This window comes from Acanthochromis polyacanthus, chromosome 3 (genome assembly GCF_021347895.1).
Source record: "Acanthochromis polyacanthus isolate Apoly-LR-REF ecotype Palm Island chromosome 3, KAUST_Apoly_ChrSc, whole genome shotgun sequence".
NCBI lineage: Eukaryota > Metazoa > Chordata > Actinopteri > Pomacentridae > Acanthochromis > Acanthochromis polyacanthus.
The window spans coordinates 9,536,501-9,562,537 of NC_067115.1; the positions used below are offsets into that span (position 1 = coordinate 9,536,501).

Genomic DNA, 26,037 nt, shown 5'->3' on the forward strand with positions numbered 1-26,037 from the left:
GGGGCCTATTTATAGACCCCCTTATGATGTCCAATAACAGGGCTCTCTGTGGGAGAATGCCAGTGTCATAAGGATTCGCACACCTCCCACTTGGCGCCGTGCCCAACCTCCCTCCATCCGTCCGTCTCACCCATCACATCCATCCCACTCTCTCCTCCTCGTTTTGCTTTCTCCTCCCATCCCATCGTCCTCCTCCTCCTCCTCCTCTCTGCCCCCTTCCCCCTTCCGTCTAGTGTTTGCTGGCTCAGAGCCCAAAGCTTCAGTGGAAACTTTACACACAGGAAAGTGCCTCATGTCACCCCTGGCAGCCTGTTTTAAAACTGCACCAACTCACAAAAAGACACAAAATACCCAGAAAGAAAAAAAGAAATTCTGCATCTGCATGACATTGCTGCACTACACCTCCCCTGGTACGGCGCAGACATAAAGACGGACAGATTTTTTTTTCCTGCGTCTTCTTCTTCTTGACTCTCCCCCCCTTTTTTTAAAAAAAAAAAAAAAAAGAGGACATTACATAATTCTCCAAACACTTCCTCTCTAAGCCGAGAGCTCTCTGGCGTTTTATCAGATGCACACACACTTGACATATCCGAGCAGACAGGCAGCCTGTTCGGGCTGTCTGCATCACAGTCGCTATGACAACGGCAGGAGAACAATCCACAAAAACAGCCACTCGGTGGGGGGGGGGGGGGGGGGGGGGGGGTTGGGGGGGAGAGAGAGACAGACAGACAGACAAAGAGAGAGAGAGGGAAGGCTAATGGGAAGCTCATGTGTACGTGCAGCTGTACCAGCTTGGCCTTCATGCCATTTCTTTGCTGGATTCTCAACTCCGTTTCCTGCACCTTCCCTCTTTGCAGGGAGAGAAAACGCTGCACAAACACAAGCTTTTATTTTCCAGGGCATTTCCCCCTCTTTTGTGTGACTTTGAGAAGTGAGAGTCACAGACAAATATGCACAAAGAAAGAAATATGGTAACCCCAAAACCCACCAGAAGGTTTGAAATGTATATCATCATGCTATCTCATCACAATGACACAAAAATAGAAACATTTGTCAAATTTCTGACGGTCCCTGAACTCCTCACCTGTCCACGCTTTAAATTGTATTTAAACATTTCATTAAAATCTTGTTTAAAAATGTAGCCATAAATAAACTATTTCCAATAATCAGATTTTGTTAAAAAAAATCTGAACTCAGCTCAGATTGTGACAAAAATTCAGGGACATTTTCGCTGAAGTGTAGACGGTGTTCATACAGAACAGAGAGAAGGACAAATCAAAAATGTAAGTACAAACATTTCTACAGGATGTAGAGTCTTCTTTCTTTTCCCAGTGTTGGTAACGTATGTGGACACTAAAATGTTGAACGCGTTTGGGTTTTTTTGTGAAATAAACAAAAAAAGAAATTCAATGTGTGAATAAGCTCAATGAGTTCTTGCTACTTTTAGCTATAGTTGTGCTGTTTGCTAGACATGTAGGACTTTATACTGCAGTGAAAAACGAGCCCACAGTGACTAAAAGTGCCAAGAAGCTGCTTGTGGCTCAGAGGATTAATTGTTAACTGAAACTGTACTTGATTTTACAATATAATAAAAACATACTAACCAACAAGGCAGAAGACGAGGGACATGGAGAAACTGTATGGTAGATTTGCTGTAATACCTCATTGTTCCACCAGCTGGAGCCTCACATTGTTTGGTGAGAAGTTATAGGTGTGCTTGCTGACTGCCTGTAAGGATCGCATAAAACAAACGCACCTTCTACCGTCTACCTACTAACTGTGTCAGTCATGTTGATGAACTCTGCAGAATCAACTGCCCAGTTTAGCTAGCTACCTGAGGCTAATGCTAAGCGAGGATTTTCAGATGTAAACTAACCAGAAGCGGAGTGTCAGTAGAGATGCTGTTAACTATCAGTAGCAGCACGACTCTGACTACATGCTCCTAACAACATAAAAAACTAAACTGATAAAGTATAAATATAAGGTGATAGTAAAATACTGACACATTTACTGGAGTATAAAGTGTCTGCGACAGTATTGGTGCTCATTTGTTCCAACTTACCAGCTGTTTCCAGCAGCAGGACTAACAACAGTGAACAAGTAGTACCATCATTTAGATCAGCTATTAAAATTATTGTGATATCAAACTGCTGTAAAACGACTAATAGTATTACAGGTTATTTACTGCGGAAGACTGCAGCTGCTTTGCTGTGTTCAAAACTTTGGATTTTATCATCAAAAATCCATTTTAAGTGATTTTTTTTATTTGCAGCTTAATTTCTATTTCAGTAACGTGGTGTTTGCTTTACCTGTTCTTCAAATTTGCACTGATTTGTCATTAAACACTTAATGTCAGTGTGATTTTAAAAAAACACTTTCTGTATTTCATATCAGTGATTAATCACTGATCAGTTGTTGACATGGCCAACTATCTGTTAAGGAAACTGTTTAAAACTCGCATCCGAGTAACAAAAATCTCCCTCTAGGTGTCTTCTTCACTTATTTTACAGCTTCTTCCAGACTGGAGGGCCACAGTCTGTGAAACTTTCCGACAGTACAAACCTCAGCTGGATCACTCTGATGCTCGGAGCGTTCAAGTCTGATAATCAGTGCAGATTATGCAGCAGAATGAAAAGCCTCCATAACAGAGAGTGCGGCTGTCTTGACCACTCAGATCTATCGCAGTCGGAGCTCGCCGAGAAGCTTTTCGAAATCTGCATGTCGTCACTGGGTCCCTTTCTGACTGGCCTTTAGGTTTGAGAGATAAGACCGATTTATCCGTCACAATGCAGTTCCTACATCAGGTGTTTCTGTGAGGACATAAAGGGCAGCAGAATAGTTTGCTGCACATGTGCTTGTTTGGAAATGTATCTAAATCAAACTACAAATATAAAGACGATCAGTCGCAGGGGTCATGTAGTTTTGTGCGATGACCTTGAAAGACCGAGAAAAAACCTCAAGACGACAGGAGTCGGAATATATATATAAAGCGAGCTTTCTGGAAAATCAGCTGGGACCCTGTTTATGAATAAAACAAGATTAAGAGCAGCTCTTTGAGGCTGCACAGGCTCATTTTGCCAAAATCTCTGACAGCTGACAAATTAATGCAATTTGGTGGGATATGTTGCCATATTGCCCGGCTCTAACCTCCGCAGAGAGACTCTCAGCTCGACTCTAACTCTCACTGAGCAGCGAATGTCACGTCCAGTAGCATAAAATGTGCCATTACCATCTACACCAACACTGCCAAACACATCTTCAAAATGCATTTCTGCAGCCAAATGAACTATAACATTGGATACAAATGATACTTTTACACATTTCAAAAGCAGAAAACTATTTCAGAAAGCCAATTTGAGGATTAATTTCTTGACAAACCTACAGCTGATATAATTATCAGATTGAATGATAAGACAGCCACATGAATATTAGTTGTTCTGATAAGTGATTAACCCTTTAAAGTCAGTTTGAAGCAAAATTCTCAGAAACTCTTCAGCTCCAGCTTCCCAAAAGCATTCATTTGTTAGTTTTCTTGATGTAATTAGAAACTAAAATGAATGTCTTTGGTTGTTGGTGCAGCTGATATGGATTAAATGGCTTTTGGAACTGATTTAGATTTGTAGCAAAAATTTAAATCTGTGTGTCAAAATTTGGAATCACACAAACCCAAACACAAAATTTTGTTGAAAAGCATTTGTTTAGGTTTTCAGCATTTATCCTGCAGTGCTGATTGGCTGTTATTTGCGACGCTGAACCAGTCACTGTTTGGTTAAGTTCAAGAATCAGAACTACTTGGTGAGGTTTAGTTGAAGACACGTAAATGTTATACAGGTGACAGAGATGTGCTTATTCACACAAAAGCAAAAGGTCATCTATTTGGATTTCTTTTCATTTATCAGTGATCACAGTAGATTAGATCGCACCTTGTAAGTAAACTATAGGTATGTGCAGGAGAGAAACTACAGCCTACAGGTGTGATAACAGTCATTAAAAGAGAGATAACCTCCAAATCAGGAAATGAATCAAACTCAGGCAGACTGTGTAATTTTCCAGCACTGCACTTGATCAGCTATTCTTGAATGTACATTAAAGCGTTAGCGCGCTATAAAAAAAATCCATTTGAAATGGCGAAAACCGGGCTGCAAGGGTGCCAGAATAAACACTCTATTGTTTAAAAACTGCAAAACTGTCAAAATAACAGCAAATATTTGTAAAATGTTTACACTCCTTAGCTGATTTACACAGAGGAAAACTGTAATTTTATTGTAACACAAATATTGAGAATTTTTTACTTGTAAAAACACAGAGTCTTGATGTATTTACATTTTTGGCCTGTTTTTTAGAGTTAACCTTTTTCCGTCATATTACTAGATATTATCTGCAATTCATGAAAATGTGGAACATTTCTAAATTAACACTGATTTACTTGTATTCATTCATTTCCATACATACATTTTCTATTCAATAATATCTGTCAAATATTGATAATATTGATACTCTCTTCTAATTTAAATGCACAAAAAAAGTAACAAATAATAACTAGTTATAAAAATAGAGATTTTTTGATGTGGACATTATTTACAGTACTGGCCTCTTATTTACAGGGTTAGCATGTAAATTAAAACATCTTTATCTGTGACTACATATTAGTACACACAATATTATCTGGAATTTAACCAGCTTGTAAAATCTGTAAAATAACAGCCAGCTGTCCAAAAAAAAAACAAAAAAAAAAAACAGTTCCAAACCATTTAAAATATCGTCCATTTTCTACAGTTTGTGTGTAATCATGACAGAAATAAGAGAAACCAGCCAACATGACTCCCACTGAATCCCAGATCGAGGCTAATTGCAAGTTCCAGCAGTTTGAATGTTAGCAGAAGTTTACACGCTTTCGTGTAACTCTGTGATCACGCAGCAGAGATAAAAACACGCTTTACATCTGTGATTCTTTTACTCTGTCATCTGAAGTATAAAGTTCATTCCAGGAGCCTGAATCCTACACAGCTTAAGAAAAACTGAGAATATTTCTTTCTTTTGTCAGCACACTGAAAGCAGATGACATGTTGTGTGTTTTTTTTCTTCAGCCCCATTTGCACACAGGTGTAATGAACTGGAAAAGCAATGGTGTGGAAAGTATACTGTTAATGTTCCAAAATATTTAGCGTATGTGCACAACAAAGATTAGGACTTTTCCGTCTCTCCAGGGACCTCCGGCGGCTGACAGTCAGGATCCTCGGGGGGGACTTCCTCTCTTATGTTTTCTGCAGCAGTCATTAAGTCTCCATTAAAAAACTCAATGGCTCCTTAACTGTCAACAAGCCAAAAATAAAACAAGCATGCGAGACTCGCTGTGTTTTTTTTTTTTCCACAAAGTGGTAAAAATGACAATTACAAGGCTTGAAAAGAGCATAATCACCGCTCTTCCTTGCACTGCATTTCTTAAAACTGTTACAAGTTTTCACAGACGAAAGACTTTTGGGGCATTATCACTAAAGAGCTTCAGCTGAGCTTTAAGCCGCTAAACTCCACAAAGCTCGCTCGACACAAAAAAAAAATAAAAAAATCACAGCACGCCTGACCCAAATCTGCTCAAAATCTTCAGGGAAATGGAGTTTTTCTTGGCTATTTTTACAACTTCAACACTCAAATCTGTGAGTTCCAGCGCGTAGCGGGGAGGTGGACAGTTTGTGACAACAGAGAGCGACGCAAACATCTGCCGAGTCCGACGTCTCAGCCAGAGGGGACTGGAAGGCAAAGTGACGGAGATAGAGGGGAAACAGGAGAGCAAGAGGTGACGAGGATGGTGGGAAATGCAAAAGGATGACAGAGAAGGAACTGAGGAGGAGAGAGGGTGAAAGGAGTCAGCCTGGAAGAGCGATGGAAAAAAGAGGAAAACACTGTTGAGAGAGCAAAGAAGTATGAAGTCAGGCCAGACTTCATACAGAAAGACATGCTCTCAGAGACACAGATACTGACACGTAATTGATCCAGACAAACAATACAACCACCACATGTCATATTCATTATTATTAAAGTGCATTACAGCATCTTAGGAATTTCCACTACAGTCCAGCATGGTCACTATTTGTAGCAGGAATGCACCAGTCAGTGCCGTCTGTTTACATTCTCTGCATCGCAATCATGACAAAGCAGCTACAGCATGGAAACATGGGAAAACAGAACACACAAATACGATTTAAGACACACAGTTGCCATTTTTTCTATTAAATATGGGCGTCTTATAGGAACGGTTCTTTAAATTTATGACTGTAGCCGGCAGCTGGTTAGCTTAGCTTAGCATGAAGACTGGAAAAAAGGGAAACAGCCAGTCTGGCAGTGTGCAAGATAACAAAAGCAGATAACCCTAAAGCTTTACCAATAAATGCTGTTAACCTGCACTGGTCCAGTTTTGCAAAGCTCCCAACAAGAACCAACCCGTTACCTGCAATTAGTCAAATCCAGTCAAAGATTCGTCACCTGACCTATAACCTGAAGATGTGAACTTCAAAATACGCCAGCAGGTTTAAAAGGCATGGTATCATTCAAGACATAACCAACATTACACCATTTGTCAGGTCTGACAACTGTAAAAACAGAAAGAATCGTCAGATTTTCACCTTTCCAATGGTCCTTGAAGTAATCACTTGTGACGTTGTTCCATTGGGAAAATATACCAAATGTAAGCTTCAAATTGTGTTACTTTCTCATGTCTTTTTTCTAAACAATTCATCACAAACAAACAACTTGCACTAGATTCTGTAATAAACTAAAAATTTGGTGCGTCTCTGCACAGCTGAGATGGCGTGACTGGTTCCACTGCAACCAACAGAGTTAACACAGAGCTGATAGAAGACACAGTTTAGCAAGGCTGAGGGGAAAATAAAACACGTGGATAAATAAAATAAATGCAGCATGGTTCAAAAAAGTGTACAGAGAAGCAAGTTGCTAGAAGAGACCTCCAGCATGGTGAAACAACTTCTAGAGTTGATATGCAGGGTAGAGTCAATGTTTGTAGATGCTTTAAAATTTCAAGTGAAACATCTGCAGTACGCAGCGTAAAGAAGAAAAAATCTGAAAAATTACAGCAAAAAATTACATTTTTATATCTCTTGAGTTTTTTTTACTGTGTGTCTTATCATCATAGTGGCTACATCCATCTCTTACATACAGAAATGTAAAATATATACAGTTATATACAGTAAATAATAATAATCACGTGTGAATTTAATGAAACAACAATGTGACTTTTTGTCTGACTATAACTCAAGTCTTAACCTCTGGCAGATATTTTCTAACATCAGTACATTCTCCTGTCATCTCTTTCTGTTTTAGAACAATGTCAATAACTTCCTGGTGCTTTTATTCACTTGTTTTTCTGTTGACTGTCTGGAGATAATGAGTCACTGACAGCAAACAAAAAGGTGTTTTGTTTTCCTGGTAGCTTCACAGATTTCATGTGGAAGAAGAATCTTCTTAACCAATCTTCTTTTTTTTTTATTATAATTATTTCGGTGCAAAAGTATCCCTTTGTAGTCAACACATCTCGACTGTTAGTCATCTTTTCTAATAAACGAATGATTTCTGATTTGAAACTGAAAAAGCAAAGTAAACAGGGTTGAATAACTCTTGGCTGACAGTGTGTGATACTGGCATCAGTATTGATAAAATCCAGTTAATATCCAAGCAGAGGGAGCGAGGGCAGAAAGTGAGTGCGGTTTAGAAAAGAGCAGCTGGCACGTTTCCTTGGTTGTGATCGTTGCTGCTGCTATTTTGGGCTCCATTCAGGAAGTGATCTGCAGACAGGCTGCTGACGGAGGATTCAGCTCCACCAAACAACCCGTCACCGACCAAAACAAGCTCAACCGAACGAAGACGGCAGAGACCCGACAGACAACAAGGGGGCAGCACATCTGGATCCGTGTTTCACATCTGTATTTGCTGCACATGTTTACTCCTTAGTTTACTTAGTGAAATTAGGCAGCGTAGCACGACGCTGAGCTGATGTTGCGTTTGTGAAGCATTATGTCTTGTAGATTGGATCTTTTTCCACCTCAGAAACTGTAAAAAATATTTCAGCTCTTATATTCTCCGCCTTCCCTGGAGGGGCCAAAAGACCAGATGACAATTTACGATGTTTTTTTGCAGTCAAATCACAATTCACAGTATTAATAACATTTGTCTAAAACTGATTGAATTGAGCTCATGTGATTCGTTGTGTGTACCGGCTCCTGTCATTTCAGCTCGAGGCCAAAAGGTCCAACTCACAAATCTCCATAAAATTACAGAGTTTCACTCTATTTAGCAGAATACATAAATAAATAAAAGCAACATGATTTCAAAGATAATTGCTGGTATTTTTTACTGTTTTTCTATAGTTTTTGACAGTATTCCACTGTTGTTTGTAGGTTTTTTTTTTGGCATCTTTGTTGCCTTTTCTTTACTTTAATCATTTAAATAGTTGAATTCTCAAGAAGGCATACCTTTAACAACCACAAAAAGTTCTGCGATGGACTCACCCAATTGCAGACAACAACGCGAAACAAACATGGTAAAGGGCTCTCTTGTTTTATTGATATTTTCTGCTGAATAAGGCCAAAAACAGAACTCAGGATCTGGTACCACAGTCTTGCATCGGTAGTAGAGATGTCTCAAGCCGACGTCATGGATCGGGGCCGACCGAAGCATTTTAGTGATCAATATTAGCACCAAGCTTAGGTAAATTTTTGTTTATATCTGCTGCCATACAAGTGTCAGAAAGGAAGAGCACAAGTTGTTGCGGGAAACTTAAAAATAGTTTAACAAACTCTGGCTGGAGGACATTAACCATCACAGAAATCTTTGTCATGGTGCCCATTGCTAGCTACACCTCACAATGCTCTCCGCCTGCCAACATGGAACTGCCCATATTCCGAGTGACGACTTCTCAAATTGCTACAGTAATAAACGTACGAGCCTCCACCTGGTGGTACCACGAGGTACTACAAGTAAACTACAATACATATTCTGACATGCATGCAGAGAATACGGGTTTTCGGTGTCTTTTGTGTCTTGTGGAGCTGTGGTACAATCTACATTTCAGACAGTGCCTTACTGGAGGACATACAAAAAAAGTTTGTGATGTGTGTGCATCGATGACATTAAAACACATCTTTGATGCAGAAATGTAATTTTTCCTCTTACTGCTTTGCAAAGCTATTCATTTGTCAAGTACACACACTGGGTTGATATTACTCATTTTAATGTATTTCAGGTGAGTATTACTTTGGAAAATTGTAACTTGGGGCCATAAAAAAACCTGACCTGGACATCCTTAGTCAGTAGCATAACCAACAACATCCCTTTCTTACACTTAAAATAATAAAATCTACATTTCAAGAGCTTCCAATTGCACTTCAGCAGAAGAAATGCAAACTAAAAGCTCTGAGCTGCTGTGCTGCGCAAACCACAAGATATTTATGCTTTTGTCGATCACTACAAGTCGCTTAATTTAAACCTAGCGTGAGGCAAAGCAAACCAGCCGACAATCCTGAGTGCTTGTTTCAGCTATATGTGTGAGCGCTTCAACGCAACGCTAACAGTCACGCCAGACAATCGCTGTCATGTATGTAGGTCTCAGTCCTGAACCACCGCAGGACTTCCAGCCTGCAATCACTTGGTATGAATCAGTTATCACAGAATAGCATAGCAACCGTGTCGCTAACGGTCCCAGCACACAGTTAATATCCTCGCTCACACTGTCCTGCTCTGCCCCTCTGTGTCCTCGGCTCCATCTTTTCCTCCTTATTGCCCTCTGCAGTATTATCAGATAATGTGTTTTTTTTCCCCTTTCCCCTCCTGCACTGCAGCCACTGTGGCACAATTACCCCAGCTGCTGCACTAATGGCTATTGATGCAGCTGAGGGCCCCCCGCACACACTTGCACACGCAAACATTCATAAAAAATTCATGACACTGGCTCAATAGGAAGGTGCAGGGGATCCGGCCAGCAAGAGAAAGAACAACAAATGCCATCGAACAAAGGAGGAAAGAGGCAGGCGATGCAGGTTTTCGTGCAAAACAGAAAAACACCAATGAATGAGCTCATGTGTGCCGTTAGCATGAAGAATCAGCAGGTTAAGTTGTACAGTAAAAGACTGTGTGTGCTGCAGGAGGCTGTGTGGTAGGTAATTCCCTCTTAGCACAGGATTTCTCCCTGCCACCGACCTGCGCTGGGAGAGCTTTAGAGCGCTAAGCCTGCTAGCCGAGACTGAACCAGGGATCATCGGAGACAAGGAGCAAAGAGATGGAGAGAGGGATGGAGGGGGAAAAAAATAAAAGCAGCAGTGGGTCCGAGCGATGGCACGGAGAGACGGGAGGGAAGATTACAGGGTTGAAAAACGATGAAAGGTCAAATGGAAGGTAGAAACAGAAGGGGTGAGGAGGAGAGAGAAGGTGAAGCAGAGAGGAAAACATGAAAAGGATCCTAGCTGGGAGTTAGCAGAGGTCAAAGAGTGATGGATGGAAATGAAGGAGAGAGAAGGGAAAACTAAGGAGGAGAAAATCATTTAGAGGGAGGGGTTTACTCCTTTTGCACTGATTCTAATTGACCCTGAGTTTAAATAGACAAAAGAGTAACAAGAAGGTCACAAGAACTTGCAAACTAGCCATGAAAGATTAAGTGATAATTCCTCGCTAGCTACTAGTCACTAAGTCTTTCACTTTATAGGCACACTAAGGGACAAAAAGCGTCGTTTGGATCACAAAAAAATCTGGAAACTTTAGTAGAAACATGTCTGTAAGCCAAACTTTTCTAAATCTAACTATTCTATTTAAGTACAATTTTAATGTGCCTATTTCAAGTAAAATTGCTAAGGCACTGAAATGCAATTTAGCGTCGAACCAGAGGTGCAAAAGAAACAGTAAAAGTGCAGTGCAATGACAAACGTATGAGTGGAAAAGACGTGAGACCAGTATGAATGTGCTACCATATAGACAGTATGAGCAGGATTAACGCTGAACGTAAGTATACAAGATATAGAAATAATCAAGACATCATGTTTATAGTATGTACAGTATGGGCAATAGACATGAGATGCAAGATAAGTAAATACAACATAAATATGAAGGAGGGGTTCTGCTCCTTCATATTTATGTTTCACTATATTTCAGAGAACCGCAGCACTTCTTAGCTATAGTTGGTAGTTTGCAGGTGATGATTTTGCATAAAAGCACATGAAATACACTTTGCAATTGCATGGTTAAAGATGTTTCTAACTTTTGCTCACCAAATATAAGCAATTGGGACTCTAACTCCAGTAAAGATGGCTTAACTAACCATCAGAGGCCTAAAAAGCTCAAATTGGACAATATTTCATGTAAACACTGGAAGGAATAACAAGGAAAAAACCAGTACATACAGGGAGTTTTCTTCTTCTGCCACATGGCCGCTTTAATTTAGCATGTGACCCCTCAGAGGGCCGCACCCCACTGGTTGGGAACCACATGTGTAAACGGGCTAACTGCCTGGACTCCACCATAAGCACTTACAACATGAGGAGCTGCTTATTCACTCATGTATCAGTATCATCTAATAATCACTGACAGGTGGTATTTTTCTTTTGCTTACTGCAATAATTTTGTTGGTATATTAATCAATGACCGAATAGGGAGTTAGAGAGAATATAATGGAGGAAGAAGTAGTGACTTAAAATGACACAAAACATGCTTTTAATCCAGTGGCCATATTTGGTATTACATTCTCAAATATGCTGCCTTCTTTAATTCTTATGAACCCTCTGAACCCCAAAATGACATCACTTATCAGCGCCAAACTATCAAGAAAGAATCATTAGGTTGTTTTTAAATGTAACAGTCTTTGGCCTAATCAAGTGTCTGGCGCTGTTTCATTGGAAAATTAACCAAATCTAAACTTAAAACTTTGACATATATATCAAGTCTCATTTAAAAGTCTGTCATAACTAAACCAGATTCAGTAAAAACAAACAAACATAAAAGTTCTCCTTGGTGCAGCCGAGCAGTCATGAGTGACTCAGCTGGGATCAACAGCTATGTGACAACAATTCAAAAACCTTTCAGCTGAAAGAGGAGACAAATACGGAAACATGTATGTGATGTAAATAGTAAAAACAAACTATCTATAGCATGTAGACAGTATTTTCTCCATTATTTGTAACATGGGCATGTTGATTCCAGCTTTTTTTCAACTTTTGTGTCATAAATAACCAAAGAAATACAACTTTTGTTTTTCCTTTGTTCGTGATTTATGGCAGTATAACTCTGCCATCCTGCACAAAAGACTTTTATGAGTTCTCTCTCCTTCTTCATGGTCGTTCTGTTTCCACAGAGGTGCAAGACTTTATAATGCAGTGAAAAATGAACCCATAGTGAGGAAAAATGTGACAGGAGGAAAAAAAAGACACCCAGATACTGTTTGGGGTTTTGGAGGGGTGATAAAAAAAAATTCAGTTATGAAACCAGTGGCAACTTCTGCTGCCTTACGGTGAATGTTGAACTCTTCTCGCTAACATCTGACTGCAACCTTCAGCAAACACTCCACATATGTGCGCATACTTTCATTACAACATGTATACTGTTGTCGTTTGTTATTCTAGCTGAGCAGGCAGCAGGAATTAAGGGTTTTTGACAGCGGGCGGCCGACTGTAGGACTCACTTATGGAGGTCATTATTTCAGAAACCCTGCTTGGCTGTAGAATAGTTTCCTAACTGGAGGTCACTTACCTCACAAAGTGCTGGTATTTAAGAGAAAAAAAGGCAAAATTAACAAGCACTTGGCTGAGACTGTTTCTAATTTAGCTCCGTGCTGCTCCTGCTAGTGTGCAGAAGGAATTAACAACAATTAACAATGTTGGATGATAAAACTGCTCATTCAGACTTGACGGTGGAAGTAAAAATCATTGCATTTACGCAAGCAATCGCAATAAACTCTGACGAGTGTTGTGCACGAGTTCACGCACTGTGGTGGGGGAACAGAGCGGACCAGGGCATCTCTGATAACCACCTCATCCATATTTTACCGTGTTAGTGTTTGTGTGAAAGGAACAAAGATGGCTTCCCAACACTCGACTATCAATAATGTAAAATCCAAGCTGTCATTCAGATACGGCTTCTTTAATACGACACTAACTACTGTACGCTGAGGAGACAGCGAGCGGCCTTCTGACAGAATCCAAACGAAAGGGCAGCGATAAGACAGCAGTGTTGACGACACAGGACTGGTTGGCTGTCAGCTCAGTGAGTCTGTCTAAGTTCTGAAAGATAATGGTCGATGCTAAAACACAACAAAAGCAGACAAAAGTCCGTTAGCATTAGCCACCATGTGCTACAGGTCAGACTGGACCAGTTAAAGATGCAGCAACAAAACTATTTAAGTTAATGTTTCATGACATCTGACTTATCATTTGTATGTTTTTACTTCATATTTCACACAGTGTCGCTTTAAAAACACTTGAGCGGCACTTTAATCTGTCAGTAAAAGGTGCTGGGCTGCATTCAAACCATCTCTAATGGAGCTACACTGAAAAATCTGTAAAAATACCCACTACTATTAGCTTCCTACACATATTCTGGTCGTGCTTCATGACATGAAAGTACAACTTTTTAAAAAGTCACATTTAAGGAATCTTTATGAAAATGCTACATGTTTAACTCTGAACCTAAAACACACCCAAAGCTTAAACAGGCTTGTATGGTATTGAGGTTGTATTACTAAAAAATATTTGTGACACAATTTGCTACCGTAGCCGTACAAACAGAAACTTTCTGATGGTCCTTGAACTCATTGTTGGCACTGTCCTGCCAGAAAACGTGAACAAACTTAACCTTAAAATTGAGATATTTCATCAAAATCACTTCAGTCTACATGACTTGTTTAAAAATTCCCCAAATATTAAATAATTTGAAGCCATTATTGACTCTGCTGCTACCAACAGTTGCAAGACAAAAATTCAGGCATTTTTCAGCTGAACTGCGGGCCGTGTTGACACAAAGCAGATAGGAGACAAATACAAACAACAAATTAAAAATATAAGCGGTAAATATTTATATGTAGAGTCACCCTTTGTCTCTAGTGTTTAGCAACATGTGGGAAACAATGTACGTGTTGATTGCAGATCCTTTACATTTTTGTCAAATAAATCATTTAAAAAGTTCAACATCTGTTTTCTTTTACTAACAGCATTATAATTTTGCTATACTGCAAGAACACATTTCTGCATTCTCTCACCTTCTACAGAGGTCCAAGACTTCATATTGCAGTGAAAATAAGCCCATAGTGAGTAAAAATGTGACAGAAGCAAAAAAACTGAAAAAAAAATGATAACGATTTTTGATAAAATATGTTTTCTTAAATATGTATGTATGGCTGTATAAAGCACAGTTATGCTCTCTAAATATGCCTAATATGGACACTTTGATTAATCTATACTCACTGCTTTTTCTATTGCTTTTAAATGTTTTGCTTTGTTCATCAACAAGTCCAAAACTTAAAGTTACTGAGCTTTCAGTTAGAGGAGAGGAGAAGCAAAAAATCTAGACATTTGAGACACTGAAAGCTGAGAACATTCATCATTACTTCACTATTTATGCTCAAAAAAGCTGAAAAATAGTTAAGCTCTGCTTTTGACGTGAGTGCAGTAAGTTAGAGGCCACTGCTTCTTCATTGAGCCTACGCCATGTAAGCAAAATCTATGTTGTACGTATGTAAAATGTCAATACACATGAAAAAAATACAGCTAAATTGTTCATTTTAAAATCTTGAGCCGTGAGATGTAGCCTTATTTCTTATCTCCATCAACAACCACCAACAAGCAGGTGGGTTGGCTGAAGGGCAAAGTAGAGAACAGTGTGGGTTTGAATGCCCTTTGTCACATGTCACCTCACTTTCTTTCATCCATCCATCCTGTGTCACATCACCAGAAAACTGGAACAAAAAAGCCCTCAAAAAAAAAATCAACCACAGGCAAGCAGAGAAATTTTCAATGCACCTCTGTGCACTGAGTGGAAGGAGCAGCTGCAAAGAGTGAATAAGAGCAAACATCCTTGTTGTAAGAGCCGACAATAGAGTAAAGGTTCTTATGTTGGAGTTTTCAAGATTAAGTGCAAAGAACCAAAAAATAATGATATTTAAGGGCCTCTACAAGGTAAGCACCAACTCCTTAGCAGGTAAAGTGAGTATTTTTAGCTATGTATGTGCATTTCAAGCAGCGAAAAGTTTCTGAATTTGCACGGAGCAGGTTTGAGAAAACTGCAGAAAGTGTGTGTGTTCCTGCAGAACATGCGAACAAGCGTGGGAGGAAGGGAATGTGGTCGCAGCCGCCCCAAATCAAAAACATCCAGAGCTTGTGCATGAGTGTGTGTGGAGGGACTCAGGGACGAGGAGGGGAAAGGGAAAAAAAGTGGTGAAAAAAAAGTTGACTGTGGTGCAGAAAGGGTGCATTTTAAAAGACACGGTCAATAAAAAACACGGGGAGGCGGTGAAATTAGCGTGTAATGAGTCAAAAGCTGCATGCCGGTGATGTCACGACTCGACGTCACACTCTGCGTGAGCGTGTCAGCTCCACGCCAGCTCGCCGGGTTAAATATAGCGAATTGGGAAAGAGTCCCAGCTGACTTTAACAATGCCTCAGCTACCATCCACACTGCATTAGCGCCGCGCTAACGCCGAAACCGGAGACGTGTTGAACAGAGGGGGAAGGAGGGAGGAAAAAAGAGGGAGGAAGGGAGGGAAGAAGGGGAAGGCCTCGGATTCATGAAAACTCAGCCGCCCACACTCCGGCCTCGGCTGCCAAGAGTCGAGCAGGACAACAGCGAATGTGTGTGTGCGTTAGACATTCCTGTGCGAGGTGGATGCCAAGCAGAGCCGAAGACAGACCGTCCCGAGCTACTGTGTTTTAGAGGAAGCTAACGAGGCTCTCGCTGTGCTGCTCAGGCCTCGCAGCTGTAAACTTGTTGGCGATTAGGTAATCAGATCCGACCGGGTGTATTGTCAGGGGGAAAAAAAGCGCAGGTCACGATTTGGCTTTAAAGCAACATCGAGGCCCATCGGGTCGCAGACATGAGCCTGAAAGTGAAAAGTCGGATCGAGGCAGCGTCTCAATAAAATGACGTTAAGCCACAAAAGCTGCTTGTTTTGTCGCTTTATTCGTAGCTAAAAGCAGGTGAAGTTATATTAGAACATTACACTTTTAAAAAATGCTATGTTTTTTTAACCATTTCAACCCTCCCTTTGTCTTCATTTACGGCACCAAAAAATGGCGTTTCCTTGTATCAAAAAAAATCCCAGAATTCCTGAAAATTTGCAAACCCTTCAGGAAGAAAATCCCAATAATTCCTTAAAAGTTATTTGCAAAGATTTTCCATGTTTTATTAAATTATATATAATTACTATTAAAACCAAAGAAAAAAATTAATCCACACATCAAACTGACCAAAACTGTAAATAACATCCACATCAAAAATCTGCATTTTTTTAAATAAATGGCAATGCATTGTTTTACAATATGATCACAAAACACACAATTTTTAGTTGTTTTAAATGATTTAAAAAAAATTCAGATATTGAAAGATGCAATATTGAAAAATAGCTAAAATTTGGTTTGCTTTTGTGTTACAAATGTTTCCGTTTTGTTAAATTACAGATAATATCTAATAAAATCACTGAAAAAAGGATTCATTTGCATATTAAGTGTAACAAAATAGCAGTATAAAATGTAAATAAAAAATCAGTATTTGTTTAAATGGTAATCTGTAGTTTTACCACATTTGACATTAAAAGACTTTTTTTTTTACTGTATTTAACTTAATAAAAATATTATTTTACAGACAAAACATTGAAAATGGTAAATATTTCTGAACTGTTAATTTATCTTTTTGCTTTGTTTTGTTAAATTACAGATATCTAATAAAATCACAGAAAAAAGTATCAATTTTAATGTCAATACTACAAAAAAAACAGGCCAAAATGTATGCCTCTTTAACGTCAAAAATCAGAATCATATTATAATCTTTAATAATGTTAACCTTAAAATTAGACTTTTTTTTTTTTTTACAAATATTCAAACATTAAAGATTGAAAATTGCTAAATTACTTTGGAATTCTTTTATAAATTGTATTATTTTACAGATTCATGCTGATTACACATCATATCCAGTAAAATAACCTGAAAATTTTATAATTTGCAGATTGATTGTAAAAAAAAAAAAAAAAAAAAGACCAAAACTGTGAATATTGTTTACATCTTTTACAATGTGTGAAAGTCAGACCACACTGTTGTCCGCATTGAAATCTGCTAAAAACATGATTATTTTAACCTAATTAACATATTTTGCTGGCAGACTTATCATTCTTTAAAGCATAGATGAAGTTCTGGTGTCAACTAGCAGAGGTTTTAACAGGTGTCACACTTTGTTCGTCACTCCCTCTTTATCAGAACACAACTTTCATTTCTGGACTTCAGCATTTTTCACATTAATCTCTCCACCAACAATTGTCTCGACAGGTCGGGTTTCCGTTGCTAATTCTCCTTCCACACATGTAATGAACAAGTTCACACCTGCTCCCTGGGGGTTGTCAGATGTCTCCGTGGGAAGACGAACGCACTAAAAATGTAAACTCAAGGCCTCATATGAACATCACAGACTGATTATATTTTTAAATGGCTTCTCTGTTCAGGTCTGACTGTTGATCCAGTGACCCAGTGGTCCAATCTGCTGTTTACAACCAAAGATGGTACCTGATGCCATTGGCTGTGGGGAAAAAGGCAGTAGAAAGTCATTTTCTACTGACAACAGCAGACTGGGAGCAGAGCAGCTGCACATATTTATATGATTTGTCAAAGTACAACTATATTAACTGGTGATCCAGCACAAGAACCACTGGGGGATAAAACACAGACAAGTTAGCTGCTGTTTTTAGATAATCCACTATGTTGGTTGTTAAACTGTGATACAAAAAGCTGTTCGCAAAGTTTTCACTAGATTTTCTTGGATTTGTTTAACCCTCGTATCATCCTGCTGGTCAAATTGACCAGGTTTAAAGTTTGAAAATGTGGGAAAAAATATATTTTCACAGTGAAAACTTCCACATTTTCAATATTTTGGTGGACAAAAAGAAATATTAAAAATATTTCTTAAAGAAATATTCAAACTTTTACTGATATATACGTCATCACTTTATTTTTAGATTGTTTTGAAAGATATTTATTGATTTTATATATATATATATATATATATATATATATATATATATATACATAATTTTTTATTTTTTTCTTACTCAATTTGGGGATTTTTGAAATAAATTTTTTTAAGTGAAACTTTTAAAGAATTTTTGGAAATTTCTTCCTGAAGATTTTGCAATTCTTTCTAAATTTGGGGATTTTTTTTGCTGAATTTTTGGATTTTTTTCAGACAAAGGAACAATATTTTTTGGTGACCATAAATGAGGACAACAGGAGGGTTAAACAAAATGCAGAAACACTGACGAATTCTTTGACTTGTCAGTTAGTTTGGAGCTCAGTAAAACATTGTGTAAATGGTAAAAAAGTTATACCTAGCAGTCTCCATTTAATTAGGAGGGTTCAAAATCGCAAAAATGGGCAGTCTGCTCCTCAGACCACCAAAAATAATGGATTATTCCTGTAATGCTGTTGAGGTAGGGCTTTTTTTTCTCATGAAATCAACATAGCACACTGTCCAACTAATGATAATTTGGTCGGAAGAGCAGGTATCGATCAACCTGGTCAATACAAAAAAAATTTAAAAAACTGTAATAAATATATATAGAAAGAATCAGTGTTTTTTTTTATTTTATTACAGTCCTTAAACTAACTTAACCAACCAAGATTTAGTATAAAAACATCAAAAACATCAAAATTGTTCCTTTAAAAAAAAAAAAATGCCATAAGAAAATGCTTCCTTCAACCAAGTTCTGTAAATAAATAAATAAATAAATAAAAACTTCTGTGCTCCTTGACACAACTTTGAAACCATTATTGACTCAGCTGCGACCAGAAGTCATGTGACAAAAACCTGGAGGCATTTTGGCTGAACTGCAGGCTGTGTTTACACCTTAATCTGACACCACATCAATCGCACGCTAAACAACAACCAAACCAAAGAACTGCTTTGATGCCAAAAGGTGAATACATTCAATTGATCCAAAAACTGATCTAAACACCAACATGTTTCAACTCTGTTAATCACTCTAAATAACCTTTATTTTATCAAGTTGTGTCATCGAGATCCCTTCTGCAGCAGAAAAAAAAACAGAGAAAATAAAACACAGCCTATCACACACAAAAGATGGGATCAGAGAAACAATCTGAGAAGGTCCAAAATCAAAACGCTTAAATCCATCAAGGGGAAGAGAATAAAGGTCTCAACTGACGAAGCTTGAGTTGGGTAACCTGGAGTTGTACCTGACATGAGGGGTTACGGATGCTGCAGAAACCTATAGTGTTTTCTCCCGCTGCAACATCCGATGCTGCATGTTACATCTGTTTTGTGGAAGCGTACATCAGCTACAGCATAACCTACAGTAGCCACATGTATCGACTGTGTAGCTACGCCAAAGCTGCATTCATATTTATGCGCGTATTATGCGTCCACAAAGCTTCAAAGGTCCAAATGTTGTCGTCTTCGAGGGTCTGTATGGATGTTTGGAAAATGTATGACCCTGCAGGCTGTATGTGCTGACCTTACAAGCTGACTGCAGGTGTGAAAACGCCTACGCAGGCATTCAGTAAGTGCAAATGCTCAATGCCGAGGCTAACAATTATTTTCATTATCAATTAGCGTGCCAATTATATCCTGAGTAATAGCTCAGTCTGTGAAAACAGAAGAAAAATACCCATTACAGCTTCTCAGACCCCAACAGGAGAGCTAAAGTCAAAGGTGTTCAATTTATTGTCACATATGAACGAAAAATAAACGACTTTCACAGATGTGGAGCTAAAACCAGAGACAGTTTGTTCAGAAAATAAAGTGGCAACATTTAATATAACCAATGAGTCCATCTACAGTAACCAAATAATTGTTTCAGCTCAACTGTCTGCAGCAGTTTTGGAGTAAATGTGCTCCTAATAATGTTCCAGTTTTAATGATGTGGATATTTTGGGTTCATAGCTAAAACCAGAGACATAAAGGATAAAACTGTACTCAGTTTTCTCTGAAGTCGAGTAAGGAATTTACAAATTAATTCACAAATAAATGAAGGTAATCAGATGAATTTTGCGTCAACCCTTTGAAGCCCATAAAGTTTCTGGCAGGTTTAAAAGGCATGTTTTTCATTTTTAAAAAAGCACAAAAATGACACTATTTATAAGAGCCAGAAACTGTAAAAACAGAAAATAATCAGTTGATTATGAATTTTCCTACAGTCCTTAAACTACTCATCAGTGACATGGTATTTCAAAGACTTTATTCTACAGGTCTCATTAAACAATTTGTCAAAAATGAGGTGCTTGCTCGAGCCAGTTTTTATAAAGCATATTTATATAAAATTCTGCGATCCTCATCACAACCGTGAAGCTTTCAGTAACTCAGCTGTGACCAACAGCTGAACTGCAGGCAGTGTTTACAGAGAGCAGATGTGTCTCATTTAAAAAATCACCACAAATATATTGTTTGCACAGACCAAATTCTGTACAATACAAAAAATTCTACCGAAAAGCAATTAGTGACTCAACTGCAACCAGCAGTCACATGACAAAAATTTAAGGACTTTTCAGCCGAACTGCAGGCTGTGTAGAGCAGAGAGGAGGCAAGCTTGAAAACAAATGAAAAATGTCAGTAATAAAACATCTATACTATGTGGAGCCACTATTCTTTTCCAGTGTTTATGACACCAGTGGACACCTAGAATAGTGTTGTACATGCCGATTCTACTTTTTTTTTAATGAGAGAAATTAAAGTTTAGTTTAATCTTTTTTTTTTATCATTTATTACATTCCAAGTGTGTTATACTGCACAAAAGGTATTTTTGAGTTGTCTCTGCTTTCAGCCATGGCGGTTCTGTTTCCATAGAGGTGCAGGACTTCATATTGCTCTGACAAATGAGCCCACAGTGAAGAAAATGTGACAGGAGCAAAAAACACCCAAACCCACTTCAGGTTTAGAGGGTTACTATTAAATATATTTTTCTTTCCAGCACATTACAGCAGTTGGTGGACAACGAATCTATATTTAATACAGTAAAAGGGAGGTTTTGAAATATGCAAATGAGTCCTTGACTATTACAGTGTTATATGACACATGGCTGCTCACAGAAAACACAGAGGCGGCTCAGGGTTCTGCAAGCGACCCTCTCATTAACACACAATCACAAGTTTGTCTGTCTTGTGAGAGTGAATAGACAACCAGTTTCTGTTTCTGAGCTCAACTTCTGGTTGCATGTGGTCACACCTCTTTACCTGCAGCTTCAAGCCCCGTCCACACGAAGACGAAACGAGGTCTAAACGCATAAGTTTCTTGTCGAATCTGCACATCATCCACACGAAGACGGCATTTTGGGGGTCTGTAAACGATCATTTTTGAAAACGGGTTCCAGAGTGGAAAGTTTTGAAACGCCGTTTACGCAGCTCCGTGTGTACGGGCGATCCGCTGCTTTTCAGAAACGTAGTGTCTACAGATACGGACCCGTACGCGTAGCCTGTGGCCTACGGATACAGCACTTTCCATTTGCCCCTGTCTGTGTTCATTCTGAACCCAAAGCCCAACTCCCGCAGATATCAGAACGCAGCACAGACTCTATGCAGTCATTGGTGGTATGTGTAGTTCCCTAAACAAAAATATTTCTCCCACAACTGAACAATGACAGAGTGTTACAACCCAGGAATCAAACGCGGTCTGCTAGATCAGCAGTCCAGCACACTACCAATGTTGCCACAGAGAAAGAGCTCCGTTCGCCATAGCGAAAACTGGTAGAAATACAGAGTGGTCCGTACCTCTAGTACAGATGCTACGGGTACGGTCCGTACCTCTAGCATCAACCTTACAGAAACACTTGCGTCATAGTTTCGTATCTTTATTGACACGCATGCGCCACACACGGCCAGGACAACAACAATGGCGGCATACAGTGTAGCAAATGTGCTGATGAAGCACTCTGTTTACAACTTTTGCCGCAAGTGCGCATGTCCACAGTTTTTTCTTCTGTTTGCGTGTGTTTCTGTCATATCGTTACAGCGCCCCTAGAGGTCTGGCATGTGTTTTACAGCGTTTCCATGCGTATCGAGTGCATTCGTGTAGACGCACACAATTTCTGAGACGCCTTCGTCTTTACGGCGATCGTTTTTGAAACTGTTCAGCGTTTCATCTTCGTGTGGACAGGGCCTAAGTCAGATAGGAAACTGTGGGAAAGACGGAGAGGGTTCCCAGTGTCTTCTTCTCCTTTCTCGCTAATAGTTAGCCTATAAACACAAACACACACTTTCCATAATTACAGGCTTGCCCCCTGCTCTGACGTGGGTGTGTCTGAGAACCATCAGACCAGAGCTCAGTTAACTGGGATGCACATGACAATACAAACCGTTTAACACAACCTGGACCGTGGCAGTAAAAATGCATTATTTGCATTTGGAAATTACAGGTTTTGCACATTTTTTGCACTCCTGACAGCTCGTAATTACCATATTGACACTGAACCAGCACTAAACTGTTTATTTATGTCCCTTTCAGCCTTTCTTTATAAACTTTTCATCTCCCTCTGCTGCGGTACTCTCTGTGCAGGTGAAGCTGCATTCAAACACACTTTCAAAAAGCAGTTTGCAGGCCCTACAGATTAAGGTCTCTCCCCCCTCCTGGGAATTTGTACATGCATGTCTTCGCAGTCACATCAACAGCACACTTGGCTTTCCTAGAATGCCTGCTTCTGAAGCGACTACATACAGCCATCTAGCTGCAGCTCTGCTCTTCTGAGGGACTTTTTCCTTCACGATTCGCTGCCAAGAGCTCACAACGTAGCATGAAAAGGCTGCTAACGCGCAGCTCTGTGTGTTTTCAGCTACTGTTTGCATACAAGGTGTTGCCTTTAGTGACAAGAAGCAGAGCACAGGGACGCCTCTGTGTCTTTAAGCAGTAATCCTTCCATTCTCAGAGCATTTGTCGCCGGCCATCTAATGGGCGGTTCGGTTTAATGTCCACAAGGGCCGCTGGGAGCTCCTGCACTATTAAAACCACCGCTGCTCTCCCTCTGAAGCTGAAACTGCTCTGGCTTGCGTGGCTCTTAAATAACGACTGCCTAAGAAATTAAAGACACTCTGATTTTTGCATTTCAAAAGAGGGGAGGAACTGGGCTCGCTGCAGCAACAAAAGGGATAACAATGTTGACATTCCCCACATGTATCCTTTGGTCTCTTCTAAGAGGAAAGCGGAGCTCGATCACAGGAGACACTGCACTGTTTTGCTGGCATCTCACTCACAAGTCAAACACTGGAAATGAAAAATCTGATTTGCAGACCTGCTCATCAGCAAACTAAGATCCTCATAAGGAGCTAAACAATCCTCCATATGTTACCACTGCCCCCTACCAACAGGAAATCACTGTAGCATTCTCACAAAATCTAATGTGGCTGCATGGGATTTGTACTTCTTCAGGCAAAAATGCAATTTATGTGCAGTTTTTTGTGGCAAAAAGCAGAGCTGGCTTGTAAGAAATGCCATGTGATCAGTGTATTACATTGTAAACAGAGTGGCAGCTGTCTGGTATCACTTTCTAGTGTGGTGGCAGGTTACTTTCAGTGAGGAGGTGGTTGTGATGAGGTGTTTGCAACACCGTGGGCACCCACTGTTGATTTACAGACTATGTTACAACGGTGCAGACTGGAGCACAAACTGCTGCAAGGAAGCAGTGATGCAACACTAAAGCTCTGCTGTCTTGCAGAACAACAAAAAACGCAAAGAACAAGAAAAGGAGAAGTTGTTTTCATGCAAACTATCCAGAAGTTGGTAGCAAGTTGCTGAGGTGGGAATCATAACACTTTACAAACTTTTGCAACCAAATAGCAGCTGTCAGGGTTGGCATTTCCTTAAATTGAGCAGGACTGAAGCCCCCCCAGCAGCAGCAGCCTGTTGTCTCCTTTGTAAACAAAAGCACTCTGGTTGGAAGAAGTGGCGAACAAGTAGTGCAGCTTGTTCAGGAAGGAGTGAGTGTGTGCAGGAGTGTGTGTCGTGTTTGTGTGAGTGGTGGAGGTGCTGGTGGGGGTCTCGGGGCAGCTCTGGCCCGCTGTCCTTACCGCTATGAGCGTGCTATTCCTCTGCTCCGTGGAGGAGGCTGAGTCCGGGTCCGGCTGCTTGCTCTGCGGCTGCTTGCTGCTGCCACTGCCGCTGCCTCCTGCAGACTTCTTGGCCCTTTGCTCCAGACTCCGCTGGTACAGGTTCACAGTCTCCCGGCGCTCTATCTCCAGCCGCTCGTCATGGGCTTGCTGGTAGCGGCTCTCACAGTTTACGTGGTGTCTCCGGCAGCCCTCTATCCGCTGCCTGAGCCGCTCCACCACCGTGCTGTGCTTAGGGATGCCCACCGCCCCGGCGGGCACCACGCTGCCGGCGGCCGGGTTCATGCTGTTGTTGATGCAGATACTGCCGTTGGGTCCGGCAGCGGGGGAGGCGAAGTCCCCCATTACCGCGCCGAGTGGCTGCTATTTTGGAAGAACTTTTCCCCCAGTCACCGCCACCACCACCACCACCGCCGCCGCCTCCTCCTCCTCCGGCCACCTCCACCTCCACCAGCGAGTGTCCCCGCTCTGAGCGCGTCCTCCTCGGCGAAAGGTCCGGGGAACAGCCGGGCAGCGGGCGGAGGGTTCGACCGACAACCGGGGAGGTTTAAAGGGCTGCGAGCCGAGCGGTCATGTGGCTCCTCCGCGAAAAACACCCGAAACAAGCCCCAAACTGGGTTCAACAACGAAGCCGCTGCAAACAACAACTCCTCCGGGGGGAAAAACACAACAATACGGCGGAGCTCCGAGCCGGCGGTCACACACACTCAGCCCGTCCCGCGGAGGAGCAGCAGCGGCGGCGGCGGCAGCAACAGTCCGCTCGCCGTTTCACGGTGTTGTCCTTTGAGAAAAAGTTTTGCTGCCTAAACCGAACGGGCTCCGGAGTTTCCCAGTGAACTTGCATCTCATATGGTTTTGGTTTGAGAGAAATCCCGGTGAAGATGTTGCTGAGGCGCCCTCGGTAGTCCAGTTGTGAGGCAGATCGAGGAGCCCCGACGGCGCAAAACGCGGATATGGAAGCTGTGGCGGAAGTCTGTAGTCACTGGCTGCCGCCTGCCACCATCACAATAATCAGGTCCGCTCCTCCACCATGCCAGCGGAGTGATATCAGGACAGGAGCCGAGTACGAGCCAGCGAGAGGCTGTGAGGAGCCCGCTGGAGGACGCGCTGAAAACCCGGTGTGGATCCCGGAGAGGAGCTGCTTCCACCGACCACCTGTCCTGTGCTGCCTACATGGGCTGGTACGGAGGCCCGGAGGGCTCAGCGCGCTGCAAAGTGACAAAAACACATGTGAGCAGACAAAACGCAGGAATTGGGAAAATATCTCGAGTAATTTCATTATAGAGAGGCATCAATAATGGAGGGAACGCTGCAAGAAAACAAAACATAATACAGAAACAGTGCAAAACAAGCGGAAAATTATAGAAAATATAAACAAACATGGAAAAAAAACCCTAACCAATATGGAAACGCAGAAAAAGGCGGCAAATTCACATGAACATTGCACACACCAAAACACAACACAATCTAGATATATGCTCTAAATGTGAAAACTAACTAATAACTCGGGGAGCAATGAGGAAGACTGGGATCAGGGGGTGGTCACTGCTTTGGGTTTTGGGTTTTGTCCTTGTGTTGACCGTGGTCGCTTTTTTGAGATAGAAGACAGACCACTTCTCTACAGTTAAGCTGTTTTCCACTGAAATCTGTGATGAGGCGGGACCCAGTCAGGCCGGTGCACATCTTTCAGGATGCGGAGTGGAGGGGGGGCTGTGGCTCATGTGGTAGAGCGGGTCGTCCAATG

At 40.8% G+C, this 26,037-nt stretch overlaps 1 protein-coding gene across 1 annotated transcript in view; it reads right to left on the reverse strand.

The window, feature by feature from the left end:
* The window catches only part of maml3 (mastermind-like transcriptional coactivator 3), a 137,813-nt gene extending 112,410 nt beyond the window's left edge, over positions 1 to 25,403 (reverse strand). Inside the window, exon 1 of the mRNA XM_022199435.2 lies at positions 24,255 to 25,403. Within this exon, the coding sequence (XP_022055127.2) occupies positions 24,255 to 24,638 (384 nt within the window). The 5' untranslated portion in view covers positions 24,639 to 25,403. The remainder of the gene's footprint in view (positions 1 to 24,254) is intronic.
* Between the last annotated feature and the right edge of the window lie 634 nt (positions 25,404 to 26,037).